Raw genomic sequence first — 17770 nt, 5'->3', positions numbered from 1 at the left:
AAAAATAAATCACAATCACAAAGAAATATGGAAATACATAGAAATAGTTTAAAAAATTAACTTATTTTCATATTTCCATATTTCATTCATTTTTCCATGCCTCAACAACAGGACATTAATCTATGATATCTTATTAACCTTTATTTACACAGGTAGTCCCATTAAGACATGCAGTCTCATTTACAAGAGAGACCTGTTACCAGGGGAGTTTAACTTACAACCTGGGGTCTAAAACCAGCCCTGCTAGAGGGACCAACCTGGCTCACAGAGTGAATTTGGCTTATATGAAAATGATATAGAAGATATTAACTGAATTTTTTAAACAATGTATCCATTGGAGGTTTTTATGATCATTTTACTAGGTTTGCAGATATTTTGTTGTATCTTTCTTACTTAATAGATCTTATTTCAGTATGTATTACAAGGCGAGTCAGTTCAGGGGGTTAGGATTACTACATTCATGTGTACAGGTGTGAACATCTAAAATAGCCTTTAGCTCTTGACAGGTTACTCTAATCATAATGTGAAGTCATGTATTTCTCTGTCCCACATACCTGTAATTAAATGTTTGGGTTTTTTTGTAGATCCACTGTGATCTGTGAGGTGTGAAGCATAAATGATAAACTGAAGCAAATTAATTGTTGAAACGGCACTTTTCTCTCTCTCAGGTTGTTAAAACATGTTTTCTAAATGGATCATTTAAAAAAACGTTAACATTTTGATTATGTACTAGTTCTTCTTCCCACTTAAACTAAGAGAAATATTAGGATTTTCATTATTTATAGATTATTATGGTGTTATTTTACTGGTATGGCCCACTTGAATTAAAATTGTGCTGGTTGTGGTCCCTGAGCTAAAATTAGTTTGACACATTTGCTTTAACCAGTTTTTGGATAATTACCTAATTCCAACTAGTCAATGCTTTTACATAGTTCTGTAGATCACACTGGATTACAAATTGGTATGTCAGTCTATTGTTATGACTGTAAATCTCCTGAGCAGATTTAGGTTACCTACCTACTCCACATTTTATTATCTATAATTCTCATGCAGTGTGCAAGGTAAACAAACTTAACAAACACAGTTAGTTTGTTTGACTCATAGTGGCATTCACACATGTATTTTCTATCATAAATACAGGAACTCTTTCATATAAAATAAAGCAGAAAATTATTTCAACCTGTAGTTTGAGGCCAGTAACATTGTGCAACAGGACCTTTTTGAGCCCTACAATGTTCCAGTGACTGAGCCAAAGCTTTTCAATGCTCTATTAAAAGAAATCATGGTGCTGTGATGGCACACCAGAAAGTTGTTAAGTTAAAAGGTAAGACTCCTGGAGGAGAAAACTGTAACAGCAAAACAACTGCAGAAAGAAGACACACAAAACAAAAAAATTAACTATTAAAAGACCATAAAAAAAATAAAAAAATAAAAATAGAACAAATAAAAAGAAGTGTCCAACCTGCTGTGGACAACCATCTGCAAAGTTTAATATCCCCTTTGTCACATGTTCATCCCACACTATAACCCACATCCTTTTACCAGACCAGCTCTATACGTGCTGACACTCATCCTTGGAGATTTGATGGCTCCCTAGTAATCATAGAAGCAGGGCCATAAAAAGGTTTGTCCTTTAGGTGCTGCTAAGAAGGCATCAAAATAAATGACAGCTTCCACAGAGAGCACCAGCTGTGTTTGAGTTTGAGGGGGAGCAATGTCAGTGATCCACACAACTATGAAGCATTCTTGAGGAGGATGAGAAAGATGGTGCAGCAGAATCTGCTGAAGAAAACCAGCATGTAAATAATTTTTTCAACAGGGAATTCTTGCATCAAGACATAGAAATAGCTTATAAGTTTTATTAAGCTTTTGGACATTTGTAGTCTAAAGCTTCAAATTCGAGGACAGCTCCAGGAGTCTAGAGGACAAAAAGGGCACTGCACATCAACTCAAAAACCTTTTATTTTAACTGTAAAGCATGGGGGTAGAAGCATCTTGGTTTGAGGTTTCTTTGCTACTTATTGGTCTGGTGCTAATTGAAAACGTAATCCAGATTTTTTTGTTGGAAAACCTCAGATCAGCAGTCTGATCTGGAGATATGAAGACATCCCAGAAATACTGATTAATTTATTAAATTTTGTAAAGGAAGTAATGGTGTAAAATTCCTTTTCATTATACATATTCATAACTAAATATAAAAATTGGTCTTATCCTTGCTGGTGAAATATGTTGAAAAGAAATTAATTAAATGAAAAATCTAGCCCAGTATACCTGGGGTTGAACCAATGACCCTGTCATTGCTGGAAGATAATGTTACTCTTAACCACAGCTGTTTGAGCAGGATAAAGAAGCAGAATTACAGCATAAAGGAAGAGTAACTTTAACAACAGGTTTTTTTTTACTTTAGCACTGAGGAATTTTTATTTAAATCAGAAATTTATCATCAAAGTAACAAAACTAGATAATCAAATCCCCTTTTATTCCCCTGATTAAGCTCTTTTTTAAATAAAAAAGTAAACATGTGACTCCTCTTAGTGGTTCTGAATGTGGCGCTTGTGGCACTACACTGACCTCTTGTGTCTGAAAAGAGACTCTGCATTTCTTTTTACAAAGTAACTACCATTTAAAAAAAGAAAAATTAATAATCAATATTAATATTTTTTTTCTGTGTTTTCCACTAAAAATGATAAGAATCACCAACTAATTAGTCCCAAAAGCACTCTGTCTCACACACATGTTTACTGTTTTGGAGCCATCTAAAACAAATGGATTCAGATTACATATGAACCAACAAACTCATCTTTTTAAGCTGATTTAGAGAGGGTGTGATGAAGACACAGTAGGGTGGAGCTCAACAGGAAATGATGGCCTCAAATGAGAGTGAGGAAATGACACCGATTAGTTTATCATGCAAGATCTACAGTCTCTACACAATACGTATTGGATAGTCAGCACTTGAATGGAATTCTTCTATACAGACATTTCTTATCAAATATTTTTATTTCCCTCTAGCTCTCTCTTTCTTGAACACACATCAGTACTCAAACAAAGGATGGCTTTGTCACATAGTTGTGTTTGTTTCCTTATGCAGTGATCTTTGAGCGAGCAGAACCAATCACAAATGTCAGGGGGCAACACAGAGTACTATTTTTTACACTTCACATGAATCATATATTGGTTTTATGTGCAAAAAGGGGGAAATGGCTTCTATAGCTTGAAGTGTTTATTTTCTCTCCCTCTCTTTTGGCTTGAAAACTTACACAGATTTAATATAAACCTATAAGGTGAGTCCAAACTGTATAAATTCACCTCGTTTTTCTTTTATAAAGCAGAATAAATTGTGATGTAAAATTAAAGCTGAACAGATCTTATTCCACTGCATTCACACAAACACACAGAAAAAAATTACTAATTTTTATTGAAAAATACACTGAAACTGTGCATGTGACATTCAGTAAAATACACGTCTCTGCAATAGGACGGGTCTGTGTGTTAAATGCATAGGAATCATTAACAAAGCTATTTCTTTTTGGATGATGATTACCACAATGCGGAGGCATAACCAGTAAACCCCCCTCCCTCATGCACACACACAGATACACTTGCTCTCGTTTCACTTCATTTTTGGGTATGGCTAAACCCCTACAAACAAAAAAAAGGAAACAAAAACAATAAAATCAAAGAATGCTCAAACTAACCATCTACATTTAACTACAAGTGAAAAAAACAATACAAAAAGTATGGCACGGTTCATAAAACACATCACCGGCTCACTATTTGGTGTCACATAACACAGAAAGCTTAAAAAAATAGGCATTGGAGAACAACAGGAATTGGTTCCAACATCAAGAAAATACACAGTGAGATATGAAAGAAACTTAAACTGAGAAAAAAATAGTGCTTTGGCAGATTATTGTCAGATATGCAAAAAGTTATTGATAAAAATCATAACACGTTGGAAGATTTATCCTTTAACTGGTACCTTGGTAGTAGGCATGGCTGCAGTCATACAGCAGATTTATTTCCTGGATTTGTTAAGTACCAAACTCTCAAGTATCCTTCATGGACATTATACTAAAGAATCATATAAAGCACCACAAGTGCAAAAAATCCTGATAATTCAGTTTAAGCTTTACATTTTGCACTGTTTAGCCTGAAACTTAAAAACAAATATGGTTAAATGGTACAAATCTTCTAAATGAATAGATAAGTTTAATCTTCACACAGCACTTTCATGCCAAAAACACACAAAATGTGGCCAATTTTTAAATGTACATGTCCATGAATGCAAATTTCTAATGGGTAATTAAGTGTTTGGTATTATGAGAATAACTCATCATCCTGAAATTGTTATCACAATGTTGAAGATCCAAATGTTCCTCAGTGAGCTCAGTGGACATTGCCAAATATGTAACCTACAGGAGCGTTATAAAAAACACAAGTATAATAACTTTGAAAAATACCAATTCAGCTCTGTGAATATAAGGCATAACACACCTTATTTAGTGTGACAAAAGTTCAACCTATCTAACCTTTATCTGTTTATATTTATTGCTTTCACGGTGCAGTATATGTGTTATGTGTTTAAAAACGTCAGTACTACTTATTTGGGCTTCATGGGCTTGTATTTGTGTGTATGTGTGCGACTTTGCACATCAGTTTTGCTTGGAAATGTGGGTTTGTCTGTTCCTGTATGCATGTTAGATTGGCGCAGGGATTTGCTGTCTTCCAGGTCCAGCTTGGGAAGAGAATTTCTGGGAATGCCAACGAGTTTCCTTGTACACAAACCAGGAGTTCCCTGCCCACACAAACATGTTAAGGTAGCCGAACATCTGAAAGAACATAGACAAGAAAAAAGAAACAAACAAAAAAGCAGGACATTACTAATACTAAAAGACCATTTTTAGTAAAATGTTCCTTTTTATAAATGTAATTCATGTTCAGAAAAACAACTGAGAAATGACCCCTTTAAACACTAACAACAGCATAATTAAATCAACTAACAATTATCCATACTTAGATAAATAGGTAAATATACCATGGATACATAATTTAATTTAATTGACTGCATCACTACAAAACCTATTTACTTTATCTTTAAAGATAATAAATTAAATGCTGTCCAGACCCATCTGAAACATGACTACAGAGATGCTGTCAATCGTCTCATGTAATACTAATACTGCTATTAAAAATCAACCGTAACTTAATTACATTAGTTTAGAAGGCTGCTATTTCACTTACCCTCAAACTACTAAAGGCAAAACAAAGTTGGTCTTATCTCTTTCACAAATTATTTTAAAGCTGGGATTAATACACCTTTGTGGTTTATCAGTGCCTAAATTTAATCTACCACTGATGTGCCTCTCAACTGGCAACAAGGATAGTAACAGAGGCAAAACTATGAGTATAATAGACAACTGGGACTGCAGAACACAATGTGCAATCCAGTGATGCTACTGTCACTTAGTTAGCATATTATAGGCTAGCAAACACTGATATGGCAATGAGCTTCTGCCATTTCTCTTTGGTGATGATTACCAAACAACAACAGATAAAAAAGAGAACTTTTTGTCACAAGAAAGTGGAATGAATACATGAAAAGGGCTTCAATAAGACTACAAGTGCCAAAGTCAGCATGCTAATATGCTAGCTAAGATCATAGTTGGAACCTGTAGGTTGGAAAAATAAAGCTAATGTGTGATATTCATTCAAAAAGTGCCAATATTTCTCATGAACTTCTAAGAGAATACATTTTCTCTACGCATAATTATCATGTCATTAGTAAAATTCACTCTTTCTGATTAGTAAGCTTTTAAAAACCTAGTACAAAACCCAAATCTACCATACTGTGACTAGCAGACAAAGTAAAAGTGGGTGCCAATGCCATCTAAACAAAATGCTTAAGTGTTGGAAATTTAAGATTTTCCTTCTGAGCTCAGAAAAGAACTCTCACGGGTAAGTATAAGAACATAAAAAAGATTTATTCTGAAAATGAGGAAATTATAATCTGTTAAAGACATCTTGGCTACAATTTTTTTTTTACTTATTTAAAAGTAATGAAAATGTTATAAAATGATGCCGTTCAGAAAATAACTAAAATACTAGTTAGCTTCATATTTGTTGGTACCTTAGTATCCCAATTTATTCTTTAGAAGGCCTGAATGACCACATATCTTGCTAACCAGGCTAGCTAGTGTTAGCTAACTGGCGCTCCTCCATATTGTCCAAATATGGCCGCCTCTAGCTCAGAAAAAAAAAAAAAAACTAACAAAAAAAAAAAAAAAAAAAAAAAGATGGCAATGATCATTTAAACTCAATGGTTCAGAAAAGTAGTCCACATACAAAGGTTGGTGTCAACCATGTGTTTAATGCATTCTGAGACCATGCCATGTTATATTGCTGATTTAGCACACAGGCTAACATTTTTATTTTTCCTATCTGGGAAAGTCAAAGTACTGAACGTGAAGAAAAAACAACTTAATGGATCATTTAATTCACATTTGTTCTAAAGGAATACTTACCAGTAGGTTATCAGATTGTTATAAATGTCATTATAATCCATATAATAGTCTTGATATTTCATACACAACTGTCACCCGCATGACAGCGAGTCAGGTGATAAACATCTTATAGTTGAGATAGTTCAATCTGGGCCAAAAGACTACTGACAGACTAACTGATATATCCAGTTATCCTGCTAGAATGGCCAAAAAGTTTAAATTGGATTTGAACTTTAGAAATATAGCATGAAGGAATGAAAGATTGTTAGATGGGCAGCCTGTAAGTGTAGTAGTACATGAAAAATTAACTCTGCCAGAACTGATCATGCCTGAATCTCAATTGATACATTCTGACCTGCGAACCTACGAGTTATCCAATATAAAGTAGAACATCTATAGTTAAAAATTAAATTCAGGCATCATCTGCTCCATGTAAATAATTTGTAACCTCACCACAGAGATGTTGAGGGTCCGCATGCTGGCAAACTCCGTAACCTCACAGGTGATGTTGCCGCCCTTGCAAAATGCTAGCGTGGAACTGATGCCATTAGTATCTGTGGCGTCCTTCACATTCTGCAGGCCCTTCGCCCAGGCGGACGAACACACCAGCCAGAGGAAAACCAAGATTGCTGTGATCACCAAGTCCTTGAAAAAGACACAAAAAACACCAGTTCAGACAGTTCTTAGAATATTTTCATCCTCACAAGATCTACATAACCAACTCATCACTTTTTGATCAGTTTTGGGTTTGCTCATTTAATGTATTTATACTCACAAAAATGGGTCCAAAGTCAGAGTCCTTGTAGACGTGCATGTAGCCCAAATAAACCAACAGAGCTATCATGCTATACAGGAAGCAGATTATCCCGATGCCTACAAAGAACTCTGCCGCAGAAGCCGAGTCTCCCATCATGTGTGTAGTAGAGACGGAGTTATTACAAATAGTGGTGTTTTCTGCAATGAGCGGGACCTGGCTTAACCTGGCCGAGTGACAAAGAAAAATGTGAAAAAAAAAATTAAACAAAGTAAAAAAAATAGTCACTATTTTCTTAAATGGTTCTATTCAGTTGCCTAAATGTGTCATGCAATTAAAATATGTCGATTTCCTTACCTAAATGGATAGTGAAAATTGGCGTTGAGTGTTTCATTTCTGCCATCGCCACAGAAAATAGATATGATGTTCCTCCCTACGTAGCCCCCACAGCTTCCAAAAGCAAATATGGCTGTGAGCTGTTTAGACAAACACAGAAGAATCTTTGTTGAGACTGACTAGAACTCCTTGTTAAATCTGATAAAAAACAGAAAATTAAGATACTAAAAAACAGAATTAGATCACTTATCTTGACTAATTGATCACAATACACAAATACTGAATGACCATGTGATTGTGAAGCAGAACATAAGCATTCAGCCTTTTTCTTCTTTAGTTTTTAAAAGAGCATAATTTGAGAAGTGGTCTGCTATCTTAAAAATGTGCTCTCTCTAAAGCCTCTATTCAGCTCCTGGATTCTTTCTTGCAGAAAAGCATCTGATTCAACCACGTGTGTAGACCATGTGACACTAATGCTGTCTTTGAAACCAACACAGAGTAAATTCTTTTTGTGATGGTGGCTGCAGCTAAGCTCAACCCTCCAACCACTGGAACATTGAGAGTAGAATTCATTCATATTCTTACTGATATCGCTTTATACCATCACTGGAGATGATTGTCCAGAATAAAAATGTGCACTATAAATCTCAACATACAGCTGGACTGATGAGATAATCAGCCTACTAACACACAATCTAAGGGAAGCCAACTGAGGCACAACAAGCAGGCAGGGTTTTTAAGCCAAGCCGCAAATGCAGCAAATTCAGGCCCAAACCATTATGCTACCACCGCCATGTTTCAGAATTTGGATAAGGTTCTAAAAGGCTCTTTTTTCCTGAAACCAAAAACTATTCTGTGCTTACTGGTCTTTAAAATATTATTCCGGCAAACTTCTATCTTGTCCATGTGCTTTTTTAAAGAAAGCTGCAGTGGTTTCTCCTTCCATGTACACCACTGTTATTCAGTGTCCTTGTTATGGTGCATTCATTAACTTTGAGGGACAACTTAAGTTCCTTAGAGCCCGAACCTTTTCCAGTAAGTTCTCTGCATCGTTTTGTTAGTCCTTATTTTATAGTACTGTGTTTCCAGTTTCCAGGGGCAGTATAAGAAGCATGTGGAATAATCTGAGATGTGGGGTGCTCCGGGTTGAGTCGGGGCTGTTGTTGGTTCTTTAGGTTTGCTCTAAACAGACAAAGCTCTGCTTTATAAGGGAGGGAAACTAAATATTGATATTGACTCTGCTTTTCATTTGTTTCTTTGATTTATTATTGTTTTTTAATGTGCGTGTGTGTGCTTTTGTTGACTGTCCCTTCTGGCTTCAGTTTACTTTCAGCCAATTAACATTCAGTTTGATATGCAGCATCATCTACAAGGCTTATGTGCTACAGACTTTTTAGAGGACTACACATGTGTTTGTTTGCCTTGAAAAAAATACCAGTCTGTATGAAATGCGGTGAACACAGCTAGTTAATCCCATAAACTAGTTCTAAGAAGTTGGCCTTGTTTATGTCATACACCTTGTTCTTGGAGAGATTTTGTTGCTTCTGGGAAGTTTAACTACGTTTTTGAGTTACCTTCATCTGTACATGAGCTGTCTGACTGTGTACTGGTGGAGTTCAAACCATTTAGAGATGGTTCTGTAAGCTTTTACAATCTGATATATATCAGTACCTTCATTTTATGAGGTTTCTGCACTAATATGAAATTAAATGAAATGATGGTTCATAAAACAAACATTTACAAGAAACACATTAACTGACTTTTTAAATTCAGTTTTAAATTTTAAATCAGCATGACTTAATCACACATACTCTTTTTATGTTCTTTAATGCTCATGTTTTACACAAGACTCACATGTGCTATGCTACACACCCACAACACATGCATGCATGCACACACACCTCAAGACTTCACTCCAGATGTTTCTCCAGATGTCACTTTTAGCCACTTCCTGTGTTTCTGGCTACACACAGCCACTTCTCTCACATTCTTGTTTCACCAAGTCTGTCACTCTTCCTCTACGAGGTCACGAAACAGTATGAACAACTGTAAATGCTAGCTTAAGTTAAACACACTAACACACACAGAGACTTCATATTATTCCATCTATGCTTATATTTTTATTAAAAGTACCAGAGAGCAAAAACACTACCAGGAAAACTGAGCATTTTATACCGTTTCCAGTTTTACATTTATGTTCTCCCAATGGCTAGTGGCACCTTCTCCAAATACTACAAATGCCAAAGATCACGAATGTGAGGCACTACCCTGCCAACCCTCTGTTTTTTTTTCTCTCCTTCCCTGACATCCGCAGCCCCCCTCAGTACCAGTTAACTGACACGAGTGAAATTTCTCAAGCTGTGAGACAGATGAAGGAACTTGCACACACCGCAAAACAACAGATTTTTTGGAAATGGTGTTAGAAACAGAATAATCAGCGTTTTCATTCAGGTCAGGTCAATCCTAAAGCCAGAACAGAGAGGCCAGGGCGGTATTTGTACCCTCAAACACTCTTTCCTGTTTATTATTTCTTTGAAGATACCATCTAGGAAGGCATCAGTGTTTAGGCCTTGCCATTTATTTACTAACATAATACAGCACTTTTTGAGGTAATTGGGTATTGGACAAAAATGTTACATTTTATAAAGGCAAACCCAGGAGAAACAGCCTTTGAGCCCTGTGCCTATTTTTGGGGTCAAATATTGCATGCCACTAATAAAATGTTACAACTATTTAGATGTGTACATATATATATATATATATATATATATATATATATGGCACATAGCTCAAATGAAAAAAATCTTCAGGCATGTCCCAAAATACCAAATAGTTTCAGGATGCAGGAAGGAAGGATGCAGCTGTAGCTCTAAACCTCCATTAAATCATAGTACAATATGTGAGTATTATTTCCACAAAAGCTAGCTGATGAAGTGAAGGAGACAAATTTTTAAAGTTTTACTACAGACCTCAGGTTTTTGATAAAGAATACTTTTTAATGATCTCTGACACTCTATTATTGTTCCTGTACAGATCTGTGGAGCTGACACAGACACACACACACACACACACACACGCACACACACACACACACACAAATATATGAGGTACAATTAAATTCAAACTCAAAATTAGCTGTTGTAGTTATAGGAAACCCCCTCATGCTACTTACACTGATGCACAATCACATACAAAGCTATGGCAGGTGTCCTCTGCAATGTTAGCCTATCTATTTTATAACATACATCACAAACCTTCAAGTATCTATCTGTGTGCATGCTCAGAAAAAGATAAAAACCTGTTAAAAGTCTTTAATTTTGCAAGTCCCAGGTACCAGGTATTTTCTTATTCATTCCTTTGTACTTAATATTTAATTTCCAGCCCTTGGAAGATCTCAGCACTTCATTTTCATCTTACAAATTAAATTAAAAAATTAAAAAAGGGAAGGATCACCAGTATCACTACACCAGTTTGAAGTAAATTTTAAAGTGCTTTCCATATTTTTCCATTTCCTATTTCCTAAGAACATGTATCATGGAGTTAGCCATGCAAGTCACTGTGGTCAGACACAAGGATCCAGTCTTCCACTGCCACTGCCAGACAGTAAGCCAAAAGTTTTATGGGGAAAAGCCATTGATTCCCCTACTACCACACACTGCATCCCAAAACAACCATTCCTTTCTATTAGCCTTTTTGAAATTATTATAAATATTTGCACTTGGTGATCCAGATTATTAATATAAAGATGTTTTATTTTTCATTTCTCTCTAATGTGACCACAGTTACCACAGGAATGTGTATGTGAGTGTGTGTGTTAGACAGAGGAACACAATTTCCTTTCTTAGTATATGGGCCCCTCATAAAGTCTTGCCCACCCTCTGGCCATGTATAAAATCTAGTTCCACCACTGGCTGAACCTCATTATTCTGATGTGTGTTGCACACAACTGATTACTCAGCTTATCACGGAGAATTAAATATGCAGTAAATACGAGTTACAAAAAGCCAACACATCGAAACACACACAAACACATGAAGACGTGTCTTGAGTCAGATGATTGAGTGTTTCTGCTGCTCTGTCCTTCTGTAAGTGTGTGTGAGTGCATTATGAGAAAGTAGAACAGCTGAGAGAAACTGGCGGAGCTGCTTTACACACACTAGATTTATCTGACCCACTTATGTAGAGCAGAACTGATTACTGAATTCTCAAGAAACTGTTGCATTCCCTCCTGTTACACACACAAGAAATGTTTCACCATCAGTCATGGCAGTTATTTCAGAGGTAAATTATTGGTAAGAGATATATTAATCTGTAACTGTGCCAACTCAAGGGCAGGCCTGTGCAAGAAGCAAATCCAACCAGACTGAACAAAACTGACCTCAATTCAATAAATGTGTAGAATAAAGCTATAATTACCAAGGCTTACATTTCTAGAATGAGTCAGATGCTTTTCTTGTTTTCTTTTTGTATTTATGCAACTTATTCTTTTGTATAATTAGTTAGTTTGTGCAAGTGAAATGAGTGTAATCAAAAAAAGAAGAAAAAAGTAAACACACAAAGTTTCAAGACATTTATTTAAGCTGCACAAAAATGTTTTCTAAAGCAGATTACTTCAGTTTTTTTCTAGAGAGCGAAAATCGCTGAGAAAAGAGAAAATTCCAAGTACCAAGGAGGGACTGGACCTCCCTGTCCTCTGGGTATGATATATTACAGAGTAACAAAAAAGGTCCTAACTTACCCACTCCACCAGTTTAACGAAGCCCAGAGGCTCCTTCAGGGGGGACAAGTTAAGCCGAAATCCGGTCATCATGATTGTGGGCTTCAGATCCAAAGTCTTTATTCAGTTTTTCCCTAAACTGCGGGAATGATGGTCCAACGAGAAGGAAAAAAGTGGGAGTTGTTTGACACAATGACGTGGTTTTCCTGCTACCGCTGCAAAAAGAAAAAAGCGGACCACATTTAGTTATTTGAGGGGGATTTTACAGCCCGACTTTAAACCCAAAAAATACGACAAAATGGAAACTGCAAGGATCTACTTACTTAAACTACCGCTTGGCTCGCAAAGATAGATAAAGTGCAAAGATAAAGTGATCAAATCCTTTGCTTATGTGGGGTTTTTCTTTTAGTGGAGTCTGAACAAACCCTTGCGCTCGGCTTAGTAAAGCGCACACGATGCAGCGGATACAGCGCGTAAAAGTGTGCCAACCTTCCCCTCAGTGCGCGTCATGTGGATTTGGTTACAGGAAGATGATGACAGATGTGGTTTAAAAAAAAAAAAAAAAAGTTCAGCAAGAAAGTTTTATCCCCCCCTTCTCTCCGCCTCTGAAATAAAAAAAAATATATCAAAACTTACAAATGTGGCTTAAAATATCGCGCAGCTGCTGTTTAACTAATTTCTTTTCCCTTTCTTGCTTTTTCTCACCCCAGAAAATCCATGCAAATTAATAGCAGGAGCTTCAGTTCCGTAAGAAAGCTGTAGTCAGCTCAGTTTGGAGGAATCGAGAGTCCCGGTTCCACTGATAGGTAGGACCGCTATAATAAGCTCCCTCCTCCTTGCTGAGTTTGCATGAAACGCCTCTTGGCTCCTGGCTGAGTCATATGACCCTCAAAGGAAGGGGCAAAAAGAAAAAATTCCCTTAACATAGACAGAAGTTTTAACTCAGGAATCAGCCGAAAAATGAGGAGAGATTCACATAATCCGTTTCCACAAACGTGCTCAGTCTGTTGCGCATCTCATTAAACAAAACTGAGTAGGATACTCACATGAAACTATATATATTTGTTGGTGTTTTAGCAACATGAATATGCTCAACATTATGAAAGATTGTGGAAATATTAAACAGCCCCTCAAGAGGTCCGGGTTTGTTCCACTTGAGCAATAGTTATTCTAAAAGTCTTTTAAAGTGTTTATTTTGTTTTTTAGAGCTTTTTTTCACCACTCATTCTCAGTCCAGTTCGTGTACTTAGCTATTTTGCAAGTAGTTTTTTCTTTCTATTTATCCTTGTTTTGGTGCAGCTACTAAACAATGCCCTATAAAATATCAAGTTAAAAAAAAAAAAGACCTACTAATTCTGGCTCTACATAAACATGGACACTTACCAGAAGCTTGTGGCAAAGACACATCATTTGCTCCCATAACTTTAGTTGCATTCATGGCAAATTCCTAAGATAACTCTGTTTGATTAGAAATCATAAAATATTATTTTAAGCCTATGTACTGTTAGCTGAAACATTGTCATATCTCTGTGTGGTGTGTAGTGTGTCCTTAAAAGATTTAGAGAATTTGGACAAGTGGAGGACAAAATATGCAATGCAGTGCCTTTAGAAAACAAGACGTACGGCAAATAAGACAATAAGAGGACTGAAAGTCAGTGGCCAGGTCTGCTTGTTAACACAAATATCTAATCAGTCAATCATATGAAACAGCTCAGTGCATTTAAGCATGCAGACATGGTCAGTATAACTTGCTAAAGTTCAAACCAAGAGCGGGGATTTAAGTGACTTTGAGTGTGAAACGGTGGCAAACAGAAGCTGAAGACCACACTGGGACCACCCCTGTCAGCAAAGAACAGGAAACTGAAGATATAATTCACACAGGATCACCAAAAAATGGATTTGGAAAATTGTTGCTGGTCTGAGTCTTGAGTTCAGCTGCAGCATTCAGATGCTGTAAACAACATGAAAGTATGGATTCTTCCTGCCTTGTCTCAGCTGTTTAGGCTGCTGGTGGTGGTGTAATGGTGTGGGGGAAATGTTCTTGGCACACTCAAATCATCTCCAACTGGTGTCTTGAACATGACAGTGTGCCTCCACAGTCACTAGATCTCAATCCACCAGAGCAGCTTTGCGCTGTGGTGGAACGGGATGTGCAGCCGACAAATCAGCAATTGTGTGTCATGTCAATATGGAGCACAATCTTTGAAGATCTTTAACACTTTGCTGAATCTATGCCATGGAGAATTAAGACACTTCTGAAGGGAAGAGGACAAACCCAAAACTAGCAGAGTACCTACTAAAGTAACCAGTGAGAGTATTTGGAATTATACTGAGCATTTTGTAGACCCAAGACAAAGTAAAAAAAATGCTATATAAGTGTATTGTTTTCCCATTTATAATACCAAGTTTCACTTAACCACCTTTCCCACATTTTCCTGCCCATGTATCAGGGGTGGCCCGTTATTGAAAGCATCAGTTACGTGGAAAGGAACTAGTCACTTGGAAAGGAAAGATGAGGCAGGAAGGATTGAGTTTCAATCCTCAACTTTGCCACTAGATGTCACTAAATCCCACAGACTGGACCTAGGTTAGAGCAGGGAACTGAAACTCCACAGTCCTGCAGGTTTTAGGTGTTTCCCAGCTTCAACACACCCAACTAAAAGAAATGGGGCATTGTGCAGAACCTGACAATAAGCTGTTGGATTTCATTTGAATCAGGTATGTTGGAGAAGGGAAGCACCTAAAATCTACCTACCTTTAAAGAGTGCAAAATACAGTATATCTATATGTGTAATTCTAATCTCCATCTGTTCTGAGGTCACTATGCCAAGTGGCTAACACCAGTCCATGCTATCTTGTACCATCTCTACACATCTCGAGCTGAGACAGTGACTCACTTTAGCATACAGTCTGTCCCCAGACCAACCTGAGAGGGAAAGGGAAACAGCACTAACAGTCAATGAGTCCTGTTGATTGAAATGCATCCAAGGCTGAAGATTAATCGATGAGCCGGGTGTCTGGAGTTAGAATTTAGGGGGAGCATCTGTATTTGCAATTCCACTTTGTTGTTAACATCTTCTAGCTTCCCTTTCTTCAGCCCACATTAGACTTCGTATTGAATGTACATTTTTTTGTTATAATGACAAAGTTAGTGTTTCTCAGTCCTGGTCCTCAGGACCCACTGCCCTACATGTTTTAGATGTTTCCATACTTAAATGCACCTGAATTAAATGAATTGTTACTAGGCTAGCAAAGAACTTGACGAGGAAATTCATTAATCTGAACTGGATGTGTTGGGAGTGGAAAAAACATCTAAAACATGCAGTCTATGGGCGTCACATTCCCCGACCTGTGGCCATGTTCTGTGTTAATGCAAATCCAACTGTGTGATTGCAACTCTGCGATTGGCTGTGGATCTGAGAGACCTCCCTGCTCTTCCGACTCCCTGATTGGACGACTGCCATCCAGCCAAACCAACCAACGGAACACCTGGCCTTTAAAAGGAAGGAAGCACCAACATTCGGGACAGCTGGTCATTAGGCCCTCAGCTTGCCATCAGGGATTGTTATTGAAGTGTTGGTTGATTGATTGCAGGTGCATTTGGTTTTCCCAATAGTTACACGATTGTGCTTGATTTAAGATAAATTGAGATTGTTTGCGCTCATTGTTTGTGAGTAGCTTTTTGTTTTTGTTAGGTTTTGTAGCTATATTTGGTTTTGTAGTTTAAATAGCTTTCTGATTTATTTGGTGGTACTGATTTTGGTTTGTTTTTCAAAAGAAGCTTAAAGTAAGTTTAATAAGATTTTGGTTTGTATAATGGTTTTAGATTGTATAGATTGTTAAAGTTAAAATAAGTAAAGAGAACTATTTTTCCTTTAACCGGACTAGATTTTCCGTACCTTGGACACCTTTGGTTGTTTTGTTTTTGTGTTTGAATTGGAACCTGGGTTTGTAAAAAACACTGTATATATCTTTAAGTTTGGTCCGGCTTGTTTTGTTGTCGACCCCTTGATCCCCTGGATTTTGAGGCGGGGTCGTAACAGTAGGACCTGAGGACCAGGATTGAGAAACACAGCTCTAGAGACACAGTACCATTCGACTTACTTACTTGTATCATTACTTTGGAAGCAAAAGGTTTTTTTATGCTTTTTATGTTTCTGTTTTTCATGTTTGGTGGATACTTATGCAATCAGTCCCAGTCAGAGGGCACAATAAATCAACCATTTCAAACTTACAGGGTGGCATCTTTAATCAATGTATTGTTGACAATATAGCAAGTTATGTTAGTTAAAATATCAGTTGTGTTGGGAGAGAATTTGGAAGAACCAACATATACATAAGATTGTAACAACATAAAAGAAAAAAAGATTTCACAAACAGTTTTTTCATACATTTTGAACACAAGGCATTCACACAGGACTACACACACACACACAAACAGAAGTTAAAAGCTTGATGTCACGAGAAACAGTCGCACTGCCAGTTCAGTCAAGCAGTTTTGGATATTCTTCTGTTGGTACAAAAATGGTCATTCTGACAAAAATAATAATATTATCTAGTATGGTTGTCTCCCTAACCTGCCGTCTCTGCTTTCAAACTACTTGTTTATGTACAAGTGAGAAGGCAGTATGGCCGCATTATAAGGATATTCACTGCAATATTTCTGGCATTAATATTTTTTTTTCACCTTTGTCATACAAAATAATATTTCTCTGAGGTAAGAACTTAGACAGTATCAAAATATTAAAATAAAATTTTACTAAATGCACCCCATGATTGGAAAAATTAACAACTACTGTGTGATAACTGGATAACAAGTAATGTCACAAAACAGCAGCAACAGTTGCAAAACCAAAAAGAAAAGAAAAAGAAACAAACAGTGAAACTAAAATGATCTAGCTGTGGCTTTTATGGGCTTGTCTTGTGTTTCAGCAGGATAATCTGAGCCAAGGGGCAAGAAATGGGAGTCAGTGACATCACAGATTTCTTCCTTAAAAGTGTAGAGGACTAACAAGGTAAACGAGGAAAGCTCTAAAAGCAGCATAAGGGAAAAATACTCAAGGCTGGGTTAGCAAGGTAAGAGTGAATGATACAGCTGAATGCCTGTCTACAGATTCCTATTAGGGGGATAAATGATCAACTGGAGTCTCACAATTTTTCAACAGGGCTGCCTTCAGCTGCTAGCATGCTCAGTTTAGCAGCTATGCTAACCCTTTTCATCATCATAGAGTGCTAACATTTGCTAAGTAAAAAGTAAAGATGTGGTTGTTGGTTATGTAATAAGGAAGACATTAATGGGTAAAATATAATGGCATTTTTCTCTCATTAATCAGAAGCATTCACCTCATGTGTATCATGAATATTTTAAATTTTGGAGCTTAGCACCTCACTGCAGAACTCTGGATATTTCCACTCAAATATTTGTTTACTGTGATGTCACCAGCTCCCAAGTCCTCTGCA

The 17770-nt window shown here is 36.9% G+C and overlaps 1 protein-coding gene across 1 annotated transcript; it reads right to left on the bottom strand.

The window, feature by feature from the left end:
• Positions 1 to 3400: 3400 nt before the first annotated feature.
• Positions 3401 to 13076, bottom strand: sypl1 (synaptophysin-like 1). The gene is made up of 6 exons (XM_041978140.1): positions 12634 to 13076; positions 12332 to 12525; positions 7615 to 7733; positions 7279 to 7483; positions 6957 to 7148; positions 3401 to 4832 (listed from the first exon to the last, which is right to left on the bottom strand). The coding sequence occupies exons 2-6, from the start codon at positions 12401 to 12403 to the stop codon at positions 4701 to 4703; spliced, it is 720 nt and encodes a 239-aa protein (XP_041834074.1). The 5' UTR covers positions 12404 to 12525; positions 12634 to 13076; the 3' UTR covers positions 3401 to 4700.
• Positions 13077 to 17770: the final 4694 nt, after the last annotated feature.

The sequence above is a fragment of the Melanotaenia boesemani genome, chromosome 23 (assembly GCF_017639745.1).
Source record: "Melanotaenia boesemani isolate fMelBoe1 chromosome 23, fMelBoe1.pri, whole genome shotgun sequence".
In the NCBI taxonomy this organism is placed as follows: domain Eukaryota; kingdom Metazoa; phylum Chordata; class Actinopteri; order Atheriniformes; family Melanotaeniidae; genus Melanotaenia; species Melanotaenia boesemani.
Note: the sequence above shows the minus strand (reverse complement) of the source record. Positions and strands in the feature narration are given on the sequence as shown.